This window comes from Oncorhynchus nerka, linkage group LG26, assembly GCF_034236695.1.
Source record: "Oncorhynchus nerka isolate Pitt River linkage group LG26, Oner_Uvic_2.0, whole genome shotgun sequence".
NCBI lineage: Eukaryota > Metazoa > Chordata > Actinopteri > Salmoniformes > Salmonidae > Oncorhynchus > Oncorhynchus nerka.
In genome coordinates, this window is record NC_088421.1 from 54467793 (window position 1) to 54482823 (window position 15031).

At 51.0% G+C, this 15031-nt stretch overlaps 1 protein-coding gene across 1 annotated transcript in view; it reads right to left on the reverse strand.

Annotated features, from left to right (window-relative positions):
* The window catches only part of LOC135564924 (E3 ubiquitin-protein ligase RNF216-like), a 94567-nt gene extending 86627 nt beyond the window's left edge, over positions 1 to 7940 (reverse strand). The window contains exons 1-5 of the mRNA XM_065011006.1: positions 7779 to 7940; positions 7225 to 7301; positions 6239 to 6344; positions 4147 to 4308; positions 1225 to 1333 (exon numbers count right to left, since the gene is read on the reverse strand). Of these exons, the coding sequence (XP_064867078.1) occupies positions 1225 to 1333; positions 4147 to 4308; positions 6239 to 6334 (367 nt within the window). The 5' untranslated portion in view covers positions 6335 to 6344; positions 7225 to 7301; positions 7779 to 7940. The remainder of the gene's footprint in view (positions 1 to 1224; positions 1334 to 4146; positions 4309 to 6238; positions 6345 to 7224; positions 7302 to 7778) is intronic.
* Positions 7941 to 15031: the final 7091 nt, after the last annotated feature.

Sequence of the window (15031 nt, forward strand, 5' to 3'; positions counted from 1 at the left end):
AGTGTGTAGGGTGTAGTCTGTAGTGTGTAGGGTGTAGTGTGTAGTGTGTAGGGTGTAGTCTGTAGGGTGTAGGGTGTAATTCACCGTGCTGATACTTGAAGTCTATATAGCAGCGTTCTGCAGTCTGTAGGGTGTAGTGTGTAGGGTGTAGTGTGTAGGGTGTAGTCTGTAGTGTGTAGGGTGTAATTCACCGTGCTGATACTTGAAGTCTATATAGCAGCGTTCTGCAGTCTGTAGGGTGTAGTGTGTAGGGTGTAGTGTGTAGTGTGTAGTGTGTAGGGTGTAGTCTGTAGTGTGTAGGGTGTAATTCACCGTGCTGATACTTGAAGTCTATATAGCAGCGTTCTGCAGTCTGTAGGGTGTAGTGTGTAGGGTGTAGTGTGTAGGGTGTAGTGTGTAGGGTGTAGTCTGTAGGGTGTAGTGTGTAGTGTGTAGTGTGTAATTCACCGTGCTGATACTTGAAGTCTATATAGCAGCGTTCTGCAGTCTGTAGGGTGTAGTGTGTAGGGTGTAGTCTGTAGGGTGTAGTGTGTAGGGTGTAGTCTGTAGGGTGTAGTGTGTAATTCACCGTGCTGATACTTGAAGTCTATATAGCAGCGTTCTGCAGTCTGTAGTCTGTAGTGTGTAGTGTGTAGTCTGTAGGGTGTAGTGTGTAGTGTGTAGGGTGTAGTGTGTAGTGTGTAGTGTGTAATTCACCGTGCTGATACTTGAAGTCTATATAGCAGCGTTCTGCAGTCTGTAGGGTGTAGTGTGTAGTGTGTAGTCTGTAGTGTGTAATTCACCGTGCTGATACTTGAAGTCTATATAGCAGCGTTCTGCAGTCTGTAGGGTGTAGTGTGTAGGGTGTAGTGTGTAGTCTGTAGTGTGTAGGGTGTAGGGTGTAGTGTGTAGGGTGTAGTCTGTAGTGTGTAGGGTGTAGGGTGTAATTCACCGTGCTGATACTTGAAGTCTATATAGCAGCGTTCTGCAGTCTGTAGGGTGTAGTCTGTAGGGTGTAGTCTGTAGGGTGTAGTGTGTAGTGTGTAATTCACCGTGCTGATACTTGAAGTCTATATAGCAGCGTTCTGCAGTCTGTAGTGTGTAGTGTGTAGGGTGTAGTCTGTAGGGTGTAGGGTGTAATTCACCGTGCTGATACTTGAAGTCTATATAGCAGCGTTCTGCAGTCTGTAGGGTGTAGTCTGTAGGGTGTAGTCTGTAGGGTGTAGTGTGTAGTGTGTAATTCACCGTGCTGATACTTGAAGTCTATATAGCAGCGTTCTGCAGTCTGTCTCCTGCGTCGTTTCTTCTCTAACGACTCAGAGTCTTGAAACTGCTTCACCGCTTCACATAAGGCCTGAAACACACAGAGAGAGAGACGCCGAGTGAGGCCTGAAACACACAGAGAGAGAGACGCCAGGTGAGGCCTGAAACACACAGAGAGAGAGACGCCAGGTGAGGCCTGAAACACACAGAGAGAGATGCCAGGTGAGGCCTGAAACATACAGAGAGAGAGACGCCAGGTGAGGCCTGAAACACACAGAGAGAGACGCCGAGTGAGGCCTGAAACACACAGAGAGAGAGACGCCAGGTGAGGCCTGAAACACACAGAGAGAGACGCCGAGTGAGGCCTGAAACACACAGAGAGAGAGACGCCAGGTGAGGCCTGAAACACACAGAGAGAGAGACGCCAGGTGAGGCCTGAAACACACAGAGAGAGATGCCAGGTGAGGCCTGAAACATACAGAGAGAGAGACGCCAGGTGAGGCCTGAAACATACAGAGAGAGAGACGCCAGGTGAGGCCTGAAACACACAGAGAGAGACGCCAGGTGAGGCCTGAAACACACAGAGAGAGACGCCGAGTGAGGCCTGAAACACACAGAGAGAGAGACGCCAGGTGAGGCCTGAAACACACAGAGAGAGAGACGCCAGGTGAGGCCTGAAACACACAGAGAGAGATGCCAGGTGAGGCCTGAAACATACAGAGAGAGAGACGCCAGGTGAGGCCTGAAACACACAGAGAGAGACGCCGAGTGAGGCCTGAAACACACAGAGAGAGAGACGCCAGGTGAGGCCTGAAACATACAGAGAGAGAGACGCCGAGTGAGGCCTGAAACACACAGAGAGAGAGACGCCGAGTGAGGCCTGAAACACACAGAGAGAGAGACGCCGAGTGAGGCCTGAAACACACAGAGAGAGAGACGCCAGGTGAGGCCTGAAACACACAGAGAGAGACGCCGAGTGAGGCCTGAAACACACAGAGAGAGAGACGCCAGGTGAGGCCTGAAACACACAGAGAGAGACGCCGAGTGAGGCCTGAAACACACAGAGAGAGAGACGCCGAGTGAGGCCTGAAACACACAGAGAGAGAGACGCCGAGTGAGGCCTGAAACACACAGAGAGACGCCAGGTGAGGCCTGAAACATACAGAGAGAGAGACGCCAGGTGAGGCCTGAAACATACAGAGAGAGACGCCGAGTGAGGCCTGAAACACACAGAGAGAGAGACGCCGAGTGAGGCCTGAAACACACAGAGAGAGAGACGCCAGGTGAGGCCTGAAACACACAGAGAGAGAGACGCCAGGTGAGGCCTGAAACACACAGAGAGAGAGACGCCGAGTGAGGCCTGAAACACACAGAGAGAGAGACGCCGAGTGAGGCCTGAAACACACAGAGAGAGAGACGCCAGGTGAGGCCTGAAACACACAGAGAGAGACGCCGAGTGAGGCCTGAAACACACAGAGAGAGAGACGCCAGGTGAGGCCTGAAACATACAGAGAGAGAGACGCCGAGTGAGGCCTGAAACACACAGAGAGAGAGACGCCGAGTGAGGCCTGAAACACACAGAGAGAGAGACGCCGAGTGAGGCCTGAAACACACAGAGAGAGAGACGCCAGGTGAGGCCTGAAACACACAGAGAGACGCCGAGTGAGGCCTGAAACACACAGAGAGAGAGACGCCAGGTGAGGCCTGAAACACACAGAGAGAGAGACGCCGAGTGAGGCCTGAAACACACAGAGAGAGAGACGCCGAGTGAGGCCTGAAACACACAGAGAGAGAGACGCCGAGTGAGGCCTGAAACACACAGAGAGACGCCAGGTGAGGCCTGAAACATACAGAGAGAGAGACGCCAGGTGAGGCCTGAAACATACAGAGAGAGACGCCGAGTGAGGCCTGAAACACACAGAGAGAGAGAGACGCCGAGTGAGGCCTGAAACACACAGAGAGAGAGACGCCAGGTGAGGCCTGAAACACACAGAGAGAGAGACGCCAGGTGAGGCCTGAAACACACAGAGAGAGAGACGCCGAGTGAGGCCTGAAACACACAGAGAGAGAGACGCCGAGTGAGGCCTGAAAAACACACAGAGCCTGAAACATACAGAGAGAGAGACGCCAGGTGAGGCCTGAAACATACAGAGAGAGAGACGCCGAGTGAGGCCTGAAACACACAGAGAGAGAGACGCCAGGTGAGGCCTGAAACACACAGAGAGAGAGACGCCAGGTGAGGCCTGAAACACACAGAGAGAGAGACGCCAGGTGAGGCCTGAAACACAGAGAGAGAGACGCCAGGTGAGGCCTGAAACACACAGAGAGAGACGAGTGAGGCCTGAAACACACAGAGAGAGAGAGACGTCGAGTGAGGCCTGAAACACACAGAGAGAGAGATGCCGAGTGAGGCCTGAAACACACAGAGAGAGACGAGTGAGGCCTGAAACACACAGAGAGAGAGACGCCAGGTGAGGCCTGAAACACACAGAGAGAGAGACGCCGAGTGAGGCCTGAAACACACAGAGAGAGAGACGCCAGGTGAGGCCTGAAACACACAGAGAGAGAGACGCCGAGTGAGGCCTGAAACACACAGAGAGAGACGCCGAGTGAGGCCTGAAACACACAGAGAGAGACGCCGAGTGAGGCCTGAAACACACAGAGAGAGACGCCGAGTGAGGCCTGAAACACACAGAGAGAGAGACGCCGAGTGAGGCCTGAAACACACAGAGAGAGACGAGTGAGGCCTGAAACACACAGAGAGAGACGAGTGAGGCCTGAAACACAGAGAGAGAGAGACGCCGAGCGAGTCCTGAAACACACAGAGAGAGAGACGCCGAGCGAGTCCTGAAACACACAGAGAGACGCCGAGCGAGTCCTGAAACACACAGACGCAGAGCGTACCTTGCGTGTGATTGCGTAGTGCCCCTTCAAGGCGTTGAGGCTCCATTTGATGTCCTGACAGGAAATCATCCTGAAGTCTCCCATCAAGAGGTCAGCTGCCTGCATCGACGCCTCCTGACCCACCTGACCTAACGACCCGAGGTCAAACAGGTCCTCTGCAGACTACAGAGAGAGAGAGAGAGACAGGGCTAACACTAGGGATGGGGGGGCGTTGAGAGAGACAGGGCTAACACTAGGGATGGGGGGACGTTGAGAGAGACAGGGCTAACACTAGGGATGGGGGGGTTTAGAGAGACAGGACTAACACTAGGGATGGGGGGGCGTTTAGAGAGACAGGACTAACACTAGGGATGGGGGGCGTTTAGAGAGACAGGACTAACACTAGGGATGGGGGGCGTTTAGAGAGACAGGACTAACACTAGGGATGGGGGACGTTGAGAGAGACAGGGCTAACACTAGGGATGGGGGGTTTAGAGAGACAGGACTAACACTAGGGATGGGGGCGTTTAGAGAGACAGGACTAACACTAGGGATGGGGGGTTTAGAGAGACAGGACTAACACTAGGGATGGGGGTTTAGAGAGACAGGACTAACACTAGGGATGGGGGGCGTTAGAGAGACAGGACTAACACTAGAGATGGGGGGTTTTAGAGACACAGGACTAACACTAGGGATGGGGGCGTTTAGAGAGACAGGACTAACACTAGGGATGGGGGCGTTGAGAGAGACAGGACTTAACACTAGGGATGGGGGGCGTTGAGAGAGACAGGGCTAACACTAGGGATGGGGGGCGTTGAGAGAGACAGGGCTAACACTAGGGATGGGGGGGCGTTTAGAGAGACAGGACTAACACTAGGGATGGGGGCGTTTAGAGAGACAGGACTAACACTAGGGATGGGGGCGTTGAGAGAGACAGGGCTAACACTAGGGATGGGGGGCGTTGAGAGAGACAGGGCTAACACTAGGGATGGGGGGCGTTTAGAGAGACAGGGCTAACACTAGGGATGGGGGGCGTTGAGAGAGACAGGGCTAACACTAGGGATGGGGGGCGTTGAGAGAGACAGGGCTAACACTAGGGATGGGGGGCGTTGAGAGACAGGGCTAACACTAGGGATGGGGGCGTTTAGAGAGACAGGACTAACACTAGGGATGGGGGCGTTCAGAGAGACAGGACTAACACTAGGGATGGGGGGGGCGTTGAGAGAGACAGGGCTAACACTAGGGATGGGGGGCGTTTAGAGAGACAGGACTAACACTAGGGATGGGGGGGCGTTGAGAGAGACAGGACTAACACTAGGGATGGGGGCGTTTAGAGAGACAGGGCTAACACTAGGGATGGGGGGCGTTTAGAGAGACAGGACTAACACTAGGGATGGGGGGCGTTCAGAGGACTAACACTAGGGATGGGGGCGTTTAGAGAGACAGGACTAACACTAGGGATGGGGGGGGCGTTTGGAGAGACAGGACTAACACTAGGGATGGGGGGGCGTTTAGAGAGACAGGACTAACACTAGGGATGGGGGGCGTTTAGAGAGACAGGACTAACACTAGGGATGGGGGGTTTAGAGAGACAGGACTAACACTAGGGACAGGGGGCGTTTAGAGAGACAGGACTAACACTAGGGATGGGGGGCGTTCAGAGGACTAACACTAGGGATGGGGGCGTTTAGAGAGACAGGACTAACACTAGGGATGGGGGGCGTTTAGAGAGACAGGAATAACACTAGGGATGGGGGGGCGTTTAGAGAGACAGGACTAACACTAGGGATGTTGGAGTTGTCGTTGCAGGGTTCCAGTAGCATGCTGCTCTGAGCCGCGGAGGCCCCATCCCTAGCTAACACACAGGGTTCCAGTAGCATGCTGCTCTGAGCCGCGGAGGCCCCATCCCTAGCTAACACACAGGGTTCCAGTAGCATGCTGCTCTGAGCCGCGGAGGCCCCATCCCCAGCTAACACACAGGGTTCCAGTAGCATGCTGCTCTGAGCCGCGGAGGCCCCATCCCCAGCTAACACACAGGGTTCCAGTAGCATGCTGCTCTGAGCCGCGGAGGCCCCATCCCCAGCTAACACACAGGGTTCACGCACGTCTCTACCTGTGAGTTGTCGTTGCAGGGTTCCAGTAGCATGCTGCTCTGAGCCGCGGCGGCTGAACTCTCTCTCTGAGGGAAGGCTGGGTTCTCCAGCAACATGTTACAGATACTGGACACAGACACTCACAGGTTAAATACACCGACACAGATATCAGAGAGTTACATAATGCTGGTACAGATCTCTCACACACACACAGAGAGAGAGAGAGAGAGAGAGAGAGAGAAAACTAAATAGCAGGAGTTTTATATTTTAGTCATGTAAGCTCTTATCTAGAGCAAGGTGAGACAACTAACAGACAACCACATTTCAGGTCAGTGGTAGTCATGGAGATAGTTGTAGTTCTAACAGATTGGAATTCTTTCAGGTCAGTGGTAGTCATGGAGATAGTTGTAGTTGTAACAGATTGGGATTCTTTCAGGTCAGTGGTAGTCATGGAGATAGTTGTAGTTCTAACAGATTGGGATTCTTTCAGGTCAGTGGTAGTCATGGAGATAGTTGTAGTTCTAACAGATTGGGATTCTTTCAGGTCAGTGGTAGTCATGGAGATAGTTGTAGTTCTAACAGATTGGGATTCTTTCAGGTCAGTGGTAGTCATGGGGATAGTTGTAGTTCTAACAGATTGGAATTCTTTCAGGTCAGTGGTAGTCATGGAGATAGTTGTAGTTCTTACACATTGAGGTCTTTCAGGTCAGTGGTAGTCATGGAGATAGTTGTAGTTCTTACACATTGAGGTCTTTCAGGTCAGTGGTAGTCATGGAGATAGTTGTAGTTCTTACACATCGAGGTCTTTCAGGTCAGTGGTAGTCATGGAGATAGTTGTAGTTCTTACACATTGAGGTCTTTCAGGTCAGTGGTAGTCATGGAGATAGTTGTAGTTCTAACGCATTGAGCTCTTTCAGGTCAGTGGTAGTCATGGAGATAGTTGTAGTTCTTACACATTGAGGTCTTTCAGGTCATTGGTAGTCATGGAGAAAGTTGTAGTTCTTACACATTGAGGTCTTTCAGGTCATTGGTCTGGATCAGTTCTGCTACATAGTTCTCCTGGACATCAGGAAACAGATCCACCTGGAGAGAAGAGGAGTTATAGACATACTAGATATAACTACCCATGAGAAGTGAGGGTCGCTACCCATTAGAAGTGAGGGTCGCTACCCATTAGAAGTGAGGGCCACTACCCATTAGAAGTGAGGGCCACTACCCATTAGAAGTGAGGGCCACTACCCATTAGAAGTGAGGGTCACTACCCATGAGAAGTGAGGGCCACTACCCATGAGAAGTGAGGGTCACTACCCATGAGAAGTGAGGGTCACTACCCATGAGAAGTGAGGGTCACTACCCATTAGAAGTGAGGGTCGCTACCCATTAGAAGTGTGGGTCGCTACCCATTAGAAGTGAGGGTCGCTACCCATTAGAAGTGAGGGTCGCTACCCATTAGAAGTGAGGGTCACTACCCATTAGAAGTGAGGGTCACTACCCATTAGGAGTGAGGGTCACTACCCATTAGGAGTGAGGGTCACTACCAGTCGTGTCTGTACGACTCACCACTCCTCTGACCAGTGCTCTAACGTGGGGCTGGAGCTGAGGTGTCTCTGGTCTCTGGACTTCCTGTTGGTCTTCTGAGGGACCTGCCCTCTCCTCCGCTGTCCTGGGGACGACTGGGACGACAGGGGCTGGGACTACGGGGTTAGGGTTCAGGGGAACAGCGAGAGCTGGGATGGGGGCAGGTTGACCGCCTGTGGCTCCAGGTCGCGTGTCAGCAGCGGAGCTCCAGACTGGGGGTTCAGGCCCCCAAGAGTCTGGCTGCCCAGGGTGATGCAATGGCCGGTCTCTGGGAGGCCCAGACGCTCGGGGGCAGCAGCTATCAGCACGGCGGGGGCAGGGACGCCACAGGGGCCCGCAGGGCACCGTTGGGGAGCAGGCACGGGCTGGGGGGCGACCTGGGGAACAGGTTGGGGATGAAGGGATCTGGGTTGTTGGATCTGGAAGGCATGGGTTAGGAGGAGAGCCTGGGGGGACAGGGGAGGTTGGTTGAGGGGTCCAGGGTGGAGCCGCTGTAGGGGGGATCGGGGCCGGGCATGGGGCTGAGGAGGTGCAGGGGACTGGACCTGAGGGAGCAAAACTAACTTGACCTCCTGCAGGACAGGCCTGGCGAAGGGTTGATGTCTGGTCTGGGTTGAGGTGGATTGGGCGGAGGTGTCTCGGTCTCTGTACTGTGAGGTGGATGGGGCGGAGGCGTCTCCGTCTCTGTACTGTGAGGTGGATGGGGCGGAGGCGTCTCCGTCTCTGTACTGCGAGGTGGATGGGGCGGAGGCGTCTCCGTCTCTGTACTGCGAGGTGGATGGGGCGGAGGCGTCTCTGTCTCTGTACTGTGAGGTGGATGGGGCGGAGGTGTCTCTGTCTCTGTACTGTGAGGTGGATGGGGCGGAGGCGTCTCCGTCTCTGTACTGTGAGGTGGATGGGGCGGAGGCGTCTCTGTCTCTGTACTGTGAGGTGGATGGGGCGGAGGTGTCTCTGTCTCTGTACTGTGAGGTGGATGGGGCGGAGGCGTCTCCGTCTCTGTACTGTGAGGTGGATGGGGCGGAGGCGTCTCTGTACTGTGAGGTGGATGGGGCGGAGGTGTCTCGGTCTCTGTACTGTGAGGTGGATGGGGCGGAGAAGTCTTGGTCTCTGTACTGTGAGGTGGATGGGGCGGAGGTGTCTCTGTACTGTGAGGTGGATGGGGCGGAGGTGTCTCTGTACTGTGAGGTGGATGGGGCGGAGGTGTCTCTGTACTGTGAGGTGGATGGGGCGGAGGTGTCTCTGTACTGTGAGGTGGATGGGGCGGAGGCGTCTCGGTCTCTGTACTGTGAGGTGGATGGGGCGGAGGTTTCTCTGTACTGCGAGGTGGATGGGGCGGAGGTTTCTCTGTACTGTGAGGTGGATGGGGCGGAGGCGTCTCTGTACTGCGAGGTGGATGGGGCGGAGGCGTCTCCGTCTCTGTACTGTGAGGTGGATGGGGCGGAGGTGTCTCTGTACTGTGAGGTGGATGGGGCGGAGGTGTCTCTGTACTGTGAGGTGGATGGGGCGGAGGTGTCTCTGTACTGTGAGGTGGATGGGGCGGAGCGTCTCCGTCTCTGTACTGTGAGGTGGATGGGGCGGAGGTTTCTCTGTACTGCGAGGTGGATGGGGCGGAGGTTTCTCTGTACTGTGAGGTGGATGGGGCGGAGGTTTCTCTGTACTGCGAGGTGGATGGGGCGGAGGTGTCTCTGTACTGCGAGGTGGATGGGGCGGAGGTTTCTCTGTACTGCGAGGTGGGTGGAAGGGGTGCAGTCCGATGACCGTCAACCTCTTTTAGCTCTATGATTGGTCCATCGCCTTCAGAGGCCACACCCCACAGTGCTGCTGGACGAATCACACGTCGCCGGGCAGGATTCAGGGCTGGAGAGAGAGAGGAGGGAGAGAGAAAGAGAGGAGGGGAGAGAGAAAGAGAGGAGGGGAGAGAGAGAAAGAAAGAGAGAAAGAGGAGGGGAGAGAGAGAAAGAGAGGGGAGAGAGAGTAAGAGAGGAGGGGAGAGAGAGAAAGAGAGGAGGGGAGAGAGAGAAAGAGGAGGGGAGAGAGAGAAAGAGAGGGGAAAGAGAAAGAGAAGATGGGAGAGAGAGAAAGAGAGGAGGGGAAAGAGAAAGAGAAGATGGGAGAGAGAGAAAGAGAGGAGGGGAGAGAGAAAGAGAGGAGGGGAGAGAGAAAGAGAGGAGGAGAGAGAGAAAGAGAGGAGGAGAGAGAGAAAGAGAGGAGGAGAGAGAGAAAGAGAGGAGGGGAGAGAGAAAGAGAAGAGGGGAGAGAGAGAGAAAGAGGGAGGGAGGAGAACGAGAAAAAGAGCGAAAGGAGGGGAGAGAGGAGAGCGAGAGAAAGAGAGAGATTGGAGGGGAGCGAGAGAAAGAGAGAGAGAGGACAGGTGGTTAGGACAAACACACAGTGTTAAGAGACTAGACACGGGTCACCTAGTCAGCTCCAAACCTATCCCAAGTCAGGGGTTAGAGGTCAAGGTTGGGATGCTAACCATTAACCGGTCAGGCGCTGAAAATGCATTTGACTGGTCATGTTTTTTCGTCTAGAGGTTCATTTGCATAATTTTGGTGCCATGTGTATTTTTGGTTAGTAGACACGAACAGAAAAATGTCTGCCAGCTTCATATTGATTAACAAGAGGAGGAGCCTCCCTGCTTCATATTGATTAACAAGAGGAGGAGGAGCCTCCCAGCTTCATATTGATTAACAAGAGGAGCCTCTCAGCTTTATTGATGAACAAGAGGAGCCTCCCAGCTTCATATTGATAAACAAGAGGAGACTCCCAGCTTCATATTGATTAACAAGAGGAGCCTCCTAGCTTCATATTGATTAACCTGAGGAGCCTCCCAGCTTCATATTGATTAACAAGAGGAGGAGCCTCCCAGCTTCATATTGATTAACAAGAGGAGCCTCCCAGCTTCATATTGATTAACAAGAGGAGGAGGAGCCTCCCAGGTTCATATTGATTAACAAGAGGAGCCTCCTAGCTTCATATTGATTAACAAGAGGAGGAGGAGCCTCCCAGCTTCATATTGATAAACAAGAGGAGGAGCCTCCCAGCATCATATTGATTAACAAGAGCAGGAGCCTCTCAGCCTCATATTGATTAACAAGAGGAGACTCCCAGCTTCATATTGATTAACAAGAGGAGACTCCCAGCTTCATATTGATTAACAAGAGGAGGAGGAGCCTCCCAGCTTCATATTGATTAACAAGAGGAGCCTCTCAGCTTCATATTGATTAACAAGAGGAGGAGCCTCCCTGCTTCATATTGATTAACAAGAGGAGCCTCCCAGCTTCATATTGATTAACAAGAGGAGGAGCCTCCCTGCTTCATATTGATTAACAAGAGGAGCCTCCTGCTTCATATTGATTAACAAGAGGAGCCGCTCAGCTTCATATTGATTAACAAGAGGAGGAGCCTCCTGCTTCATATTGATTAACAAGAGGAGCTTCCCAGCTTCATATTGATTAACAAGAGGAGGAGCCTCCCAGCTTCATATTGATTAACAAGAGGAGCCTCCCAGCTTCATATTGATTAACAAGAGGAGGAGCCTCCCAGCTTCATATTGATTAACAAGAGGAGGAGCCTCCCAGCTTCATATTGATTAACAAGAGGAGGAGACTCCCAGCTTCATATTGATTAACAAGAGGAGCCTCTCAGCTTCATATTGATTAACAAGAGGAGGAGGAGACTCCCAGCTTCATATTGATTAACAAGAGGAGCCTCTCAGCTTCATATTGATTAACAAGAGGAGGAGCCTCTCAGCTTCATATTGATTAACAAGAGGAGGAGCCTCCCAGCTTCATATTGATTAACAAGAGGAGGTGCTTCCCAGCTTCATATTGATTAACAAGAGGAGGTGCCTCCCAGCTTCATATTGATTAACAAGAGGAGGAGACTCCCAGCTTCATATGGATTAACAAGAGGAGGTGCCTCCCAGCTTCATATTGATTAACAAGAGGAGCCTCCCAGCTTCATATTGATTAACAAGAGGAGCCTCCCTGCTTCATATTGATTAACAAGAGGAGCCTCCCTGCTTCATATTGATTAACAAGAGGAGGAGCCTCCCTGCTTCATATTGATTAACAAGAGGAGCCTCCTGCTTCATATTGATTAACAAGAGGAGCCTCTCAGCTTCATATTGATTAACAAGAGGAGCCTCCCTGCTTCATATTGATTAACAAGAGGAGCCTCCCTGCTTCATATTGATTAACAAGAGGAGGAGCCTCCCTGCTTCATATTGATTAACAAGAGGATGAGCCTCCCTGCTTCATATTGATTAACAAGAGGAGGAGCCTCCTGCTTCATATTGATTAACAAGAGGAGCCTCCCTGCTTCATATTGATTAACAAGAGGAGGAGCCTCCCTGCTTCATATTGATTAACAAGAGGAGCCTCCCAGCTTCATATTGATTAACAAGAGGAGCCTCCCAGCTTCATATTGATTAACAAGAGGAGGAGCCTCCCAGCTTCATATTGATTAACAAGAGGAGCCTCCCAGCTTCATATTGATTAACAAGAGGAGGAGCCTCCCAGCTTCATATTGATTAACAAGAGGAGGAGCCTCCCAGCTTCATATTGATTAACAAGAGGAGCCTCCCATCTTCATATTGATTAACAAGAGGAGGAGGAGACTCCCAGCTTCATATTGATTAACAAGAGGAGCCTCTCAGCTTCATATTGATTAACAAGAGGAGGAGCCTCCCAGCTTCATATTGATTAACAAGAGGAGGAGGAGCCTCCCAGCTTCATATTGATTAACAAGAGGAGGTGCCTCCCAGCTTCATATTGATTAACAAGAGGAGGTGCCTCCCAGCTTCATATTGATTAACAAGAGGAGGTGCCTCCCAGCTTCATATTGATTAACAAGAGGAGGAGACTCCCAGCTTCATATTGATTAACAAGAGGAGGTGCCTCCCAGCTTCATATTGATTAACAAGAGGAGCCTCCCAGCTTCATATTGATTAACAAGAGGAGCCTCCCTGCTTCATATTGATTAACAAGAGGAGCCTCTCAGCTTCATATTGATTAACAAGAGGAGCCTCCCTGCTTCATATTGATTAACAAGAGGAGGAGCCTCCCAGCTTCATATTGATTAACAAGAGGAGCCTCCCAGCTTCATATTGATTAACAAGAGGAGCCTCCCAGCTTCATATTGATTAACAAGAGGAGCCTCCCAGCTTCATATTGATTAACAAGAGGAGCCTCTCAGCTTCATATTGATTAACAAGAGGAGGAGCCTCTCAGCTTCATATTGATTAACAAGAGGAGGAGCCTCTCTGCTTCATATTGATTAACAAGAGGAGCCTCCCTGCTTCATATTGATTAACAAGAGGAGCCTCCCTGCTTCATATTGATTAACAAGAGGAGGAGGAGCCTCTCAGCTTCATATTGATAAACAAGAGGAGGATCCCAGCTTCATATTGATTAACAAGAGGAGCCTCCCATCTTCATATTGATTAACAAGAGGAGCCTCCCAGCTTCATATTGATTAACAAGAGGAGGAGCCTCCCAGCTTCATATTGATTAACAAGAGGAGGAGCCTCCCTGCTTCATATTGATTAACAAGAGGAGCCTCTCAGCCTCATATTGATTAACAAGAGGAGCCTCCCTGCTTCATATTGATTAACAAGAGGAGCCTCCCTGCTTCATATTGATTAACAAGAGGAGGAGCCTCCCTGCTTCATATTGATTAACAAGAGGATGAGCCTCCCTGCTTCATATTGATTAACAAGAGGAGGAGCCTCCCTGCTTCATATTGATTAACAAGAGGAGCCTCCCAGCTTCATATTGATTAACAAGAGGAGGAGAGCCAGCTTCCTGCTTCATATTGATTAACAAGAGGAGCCTCCCAGCTTCATATTGATTAACAAGAGGAGCCTCCCAGCTTCATATTGATTAACAAGAGGAGGAGCCTCCCAGCTTCATATTGATTAACAAGAGGAGCCTCCCAGCTTCATATTGATTAACAAGAGGAGGAGCCTCCCAGCTTCATATTGATTAACAAGAGGAGGAGCCTCCCAGCTTCATATTGATTAACAAGAGGAGCCTCCCATCTTCATATTGATTAACAAGAGGAGGAGGAGACTCCCAGCTTCATATTGATTAACAAGAGGAGCCTCTCAGCTTCATATTGATTAACAAGAGGAGGAGCCTCCCAGCTTCATATTGATTAACAAGAGGAGGAGGAGCCTCCCAGCTTCATATTGATTAACAAGAGGAGGTGCCTCCCAGCTTCATATTGATTAACAAGAGGAGGTGCCTCCCAGCTTCATATTGATTAACAAGAGGAGGTGCCTCCCAGCTTCATATTGATTAACAAGAGGAGGAGACTCCCAGCTTCATATTGATTAACAAGAGGAGGTGCCTCCCAGCTTCATATTGATTAACAAGAGGAGCCTCCCAGCTTCATATTGATTAACAAGAGGAGCCTCCCTGCTTCATATTGATTAACAAGAGGAGGAGCCTCCCAGCTTCATATTGATTAACAAGAGGAGCCTCCCTGCTTCATATTGATTAACAAGAGGAGGAGCCTCCCATCTTCATATTGATTAACAAGAGGAGCCTCCCAGCTTCATATTGATTAACAAGAGAAGCCTCTCAGCTTCTTATTGATTAACAAGAGGAGGAGCCTCCCTGCTTCATATTGATTAACAAGAGGAGCCTCTCAGCTTCATATTGATTAACAAGAGGAGGAGCCTCCCTGCTTCATATTGATTAACAAGAGGAGACTCCCAGCTTCATATTGATTAACAAGAGGAGGTGCCTCCCAGCTTCATATTGATTAACAAGAGGAGCCTCCCAGCTTCATATTGATTAACAAGAGGAGCCTCCCTGCTTCATATTGATTAACAAGAGGAGCCTCTCAGCTTCATATTGATTAACAAGAGGAGCCTCCCTGCTTCATATTGATTAACAAGAGGAGCCTCCCAGCTTCATATTGATTAACAAGAGGAGCCTCCCAGCTTCATATTGATTAACAAGAGGAGCCTCCCAGCTTCATATTGATTAACAAGAGGAGCCTCCCAGCTTCATATTGATTAACAAGAGGAGCCTCTCAGCTTCATATTGATTAACAAGAGGAGCCTCCCAGCTTCATATTGATTAACAAGAGGAGGAGCCTCCCAGCTTCATATTGATTAACAAGAGGAGCCTCCCAGCTTCATATTGATTAACAAGAGGAGCCTCTCAGCTTCATATTGATTAACAAGAGGAGGAGCCTCTCAGCTTCATATTGATTAACAAGAG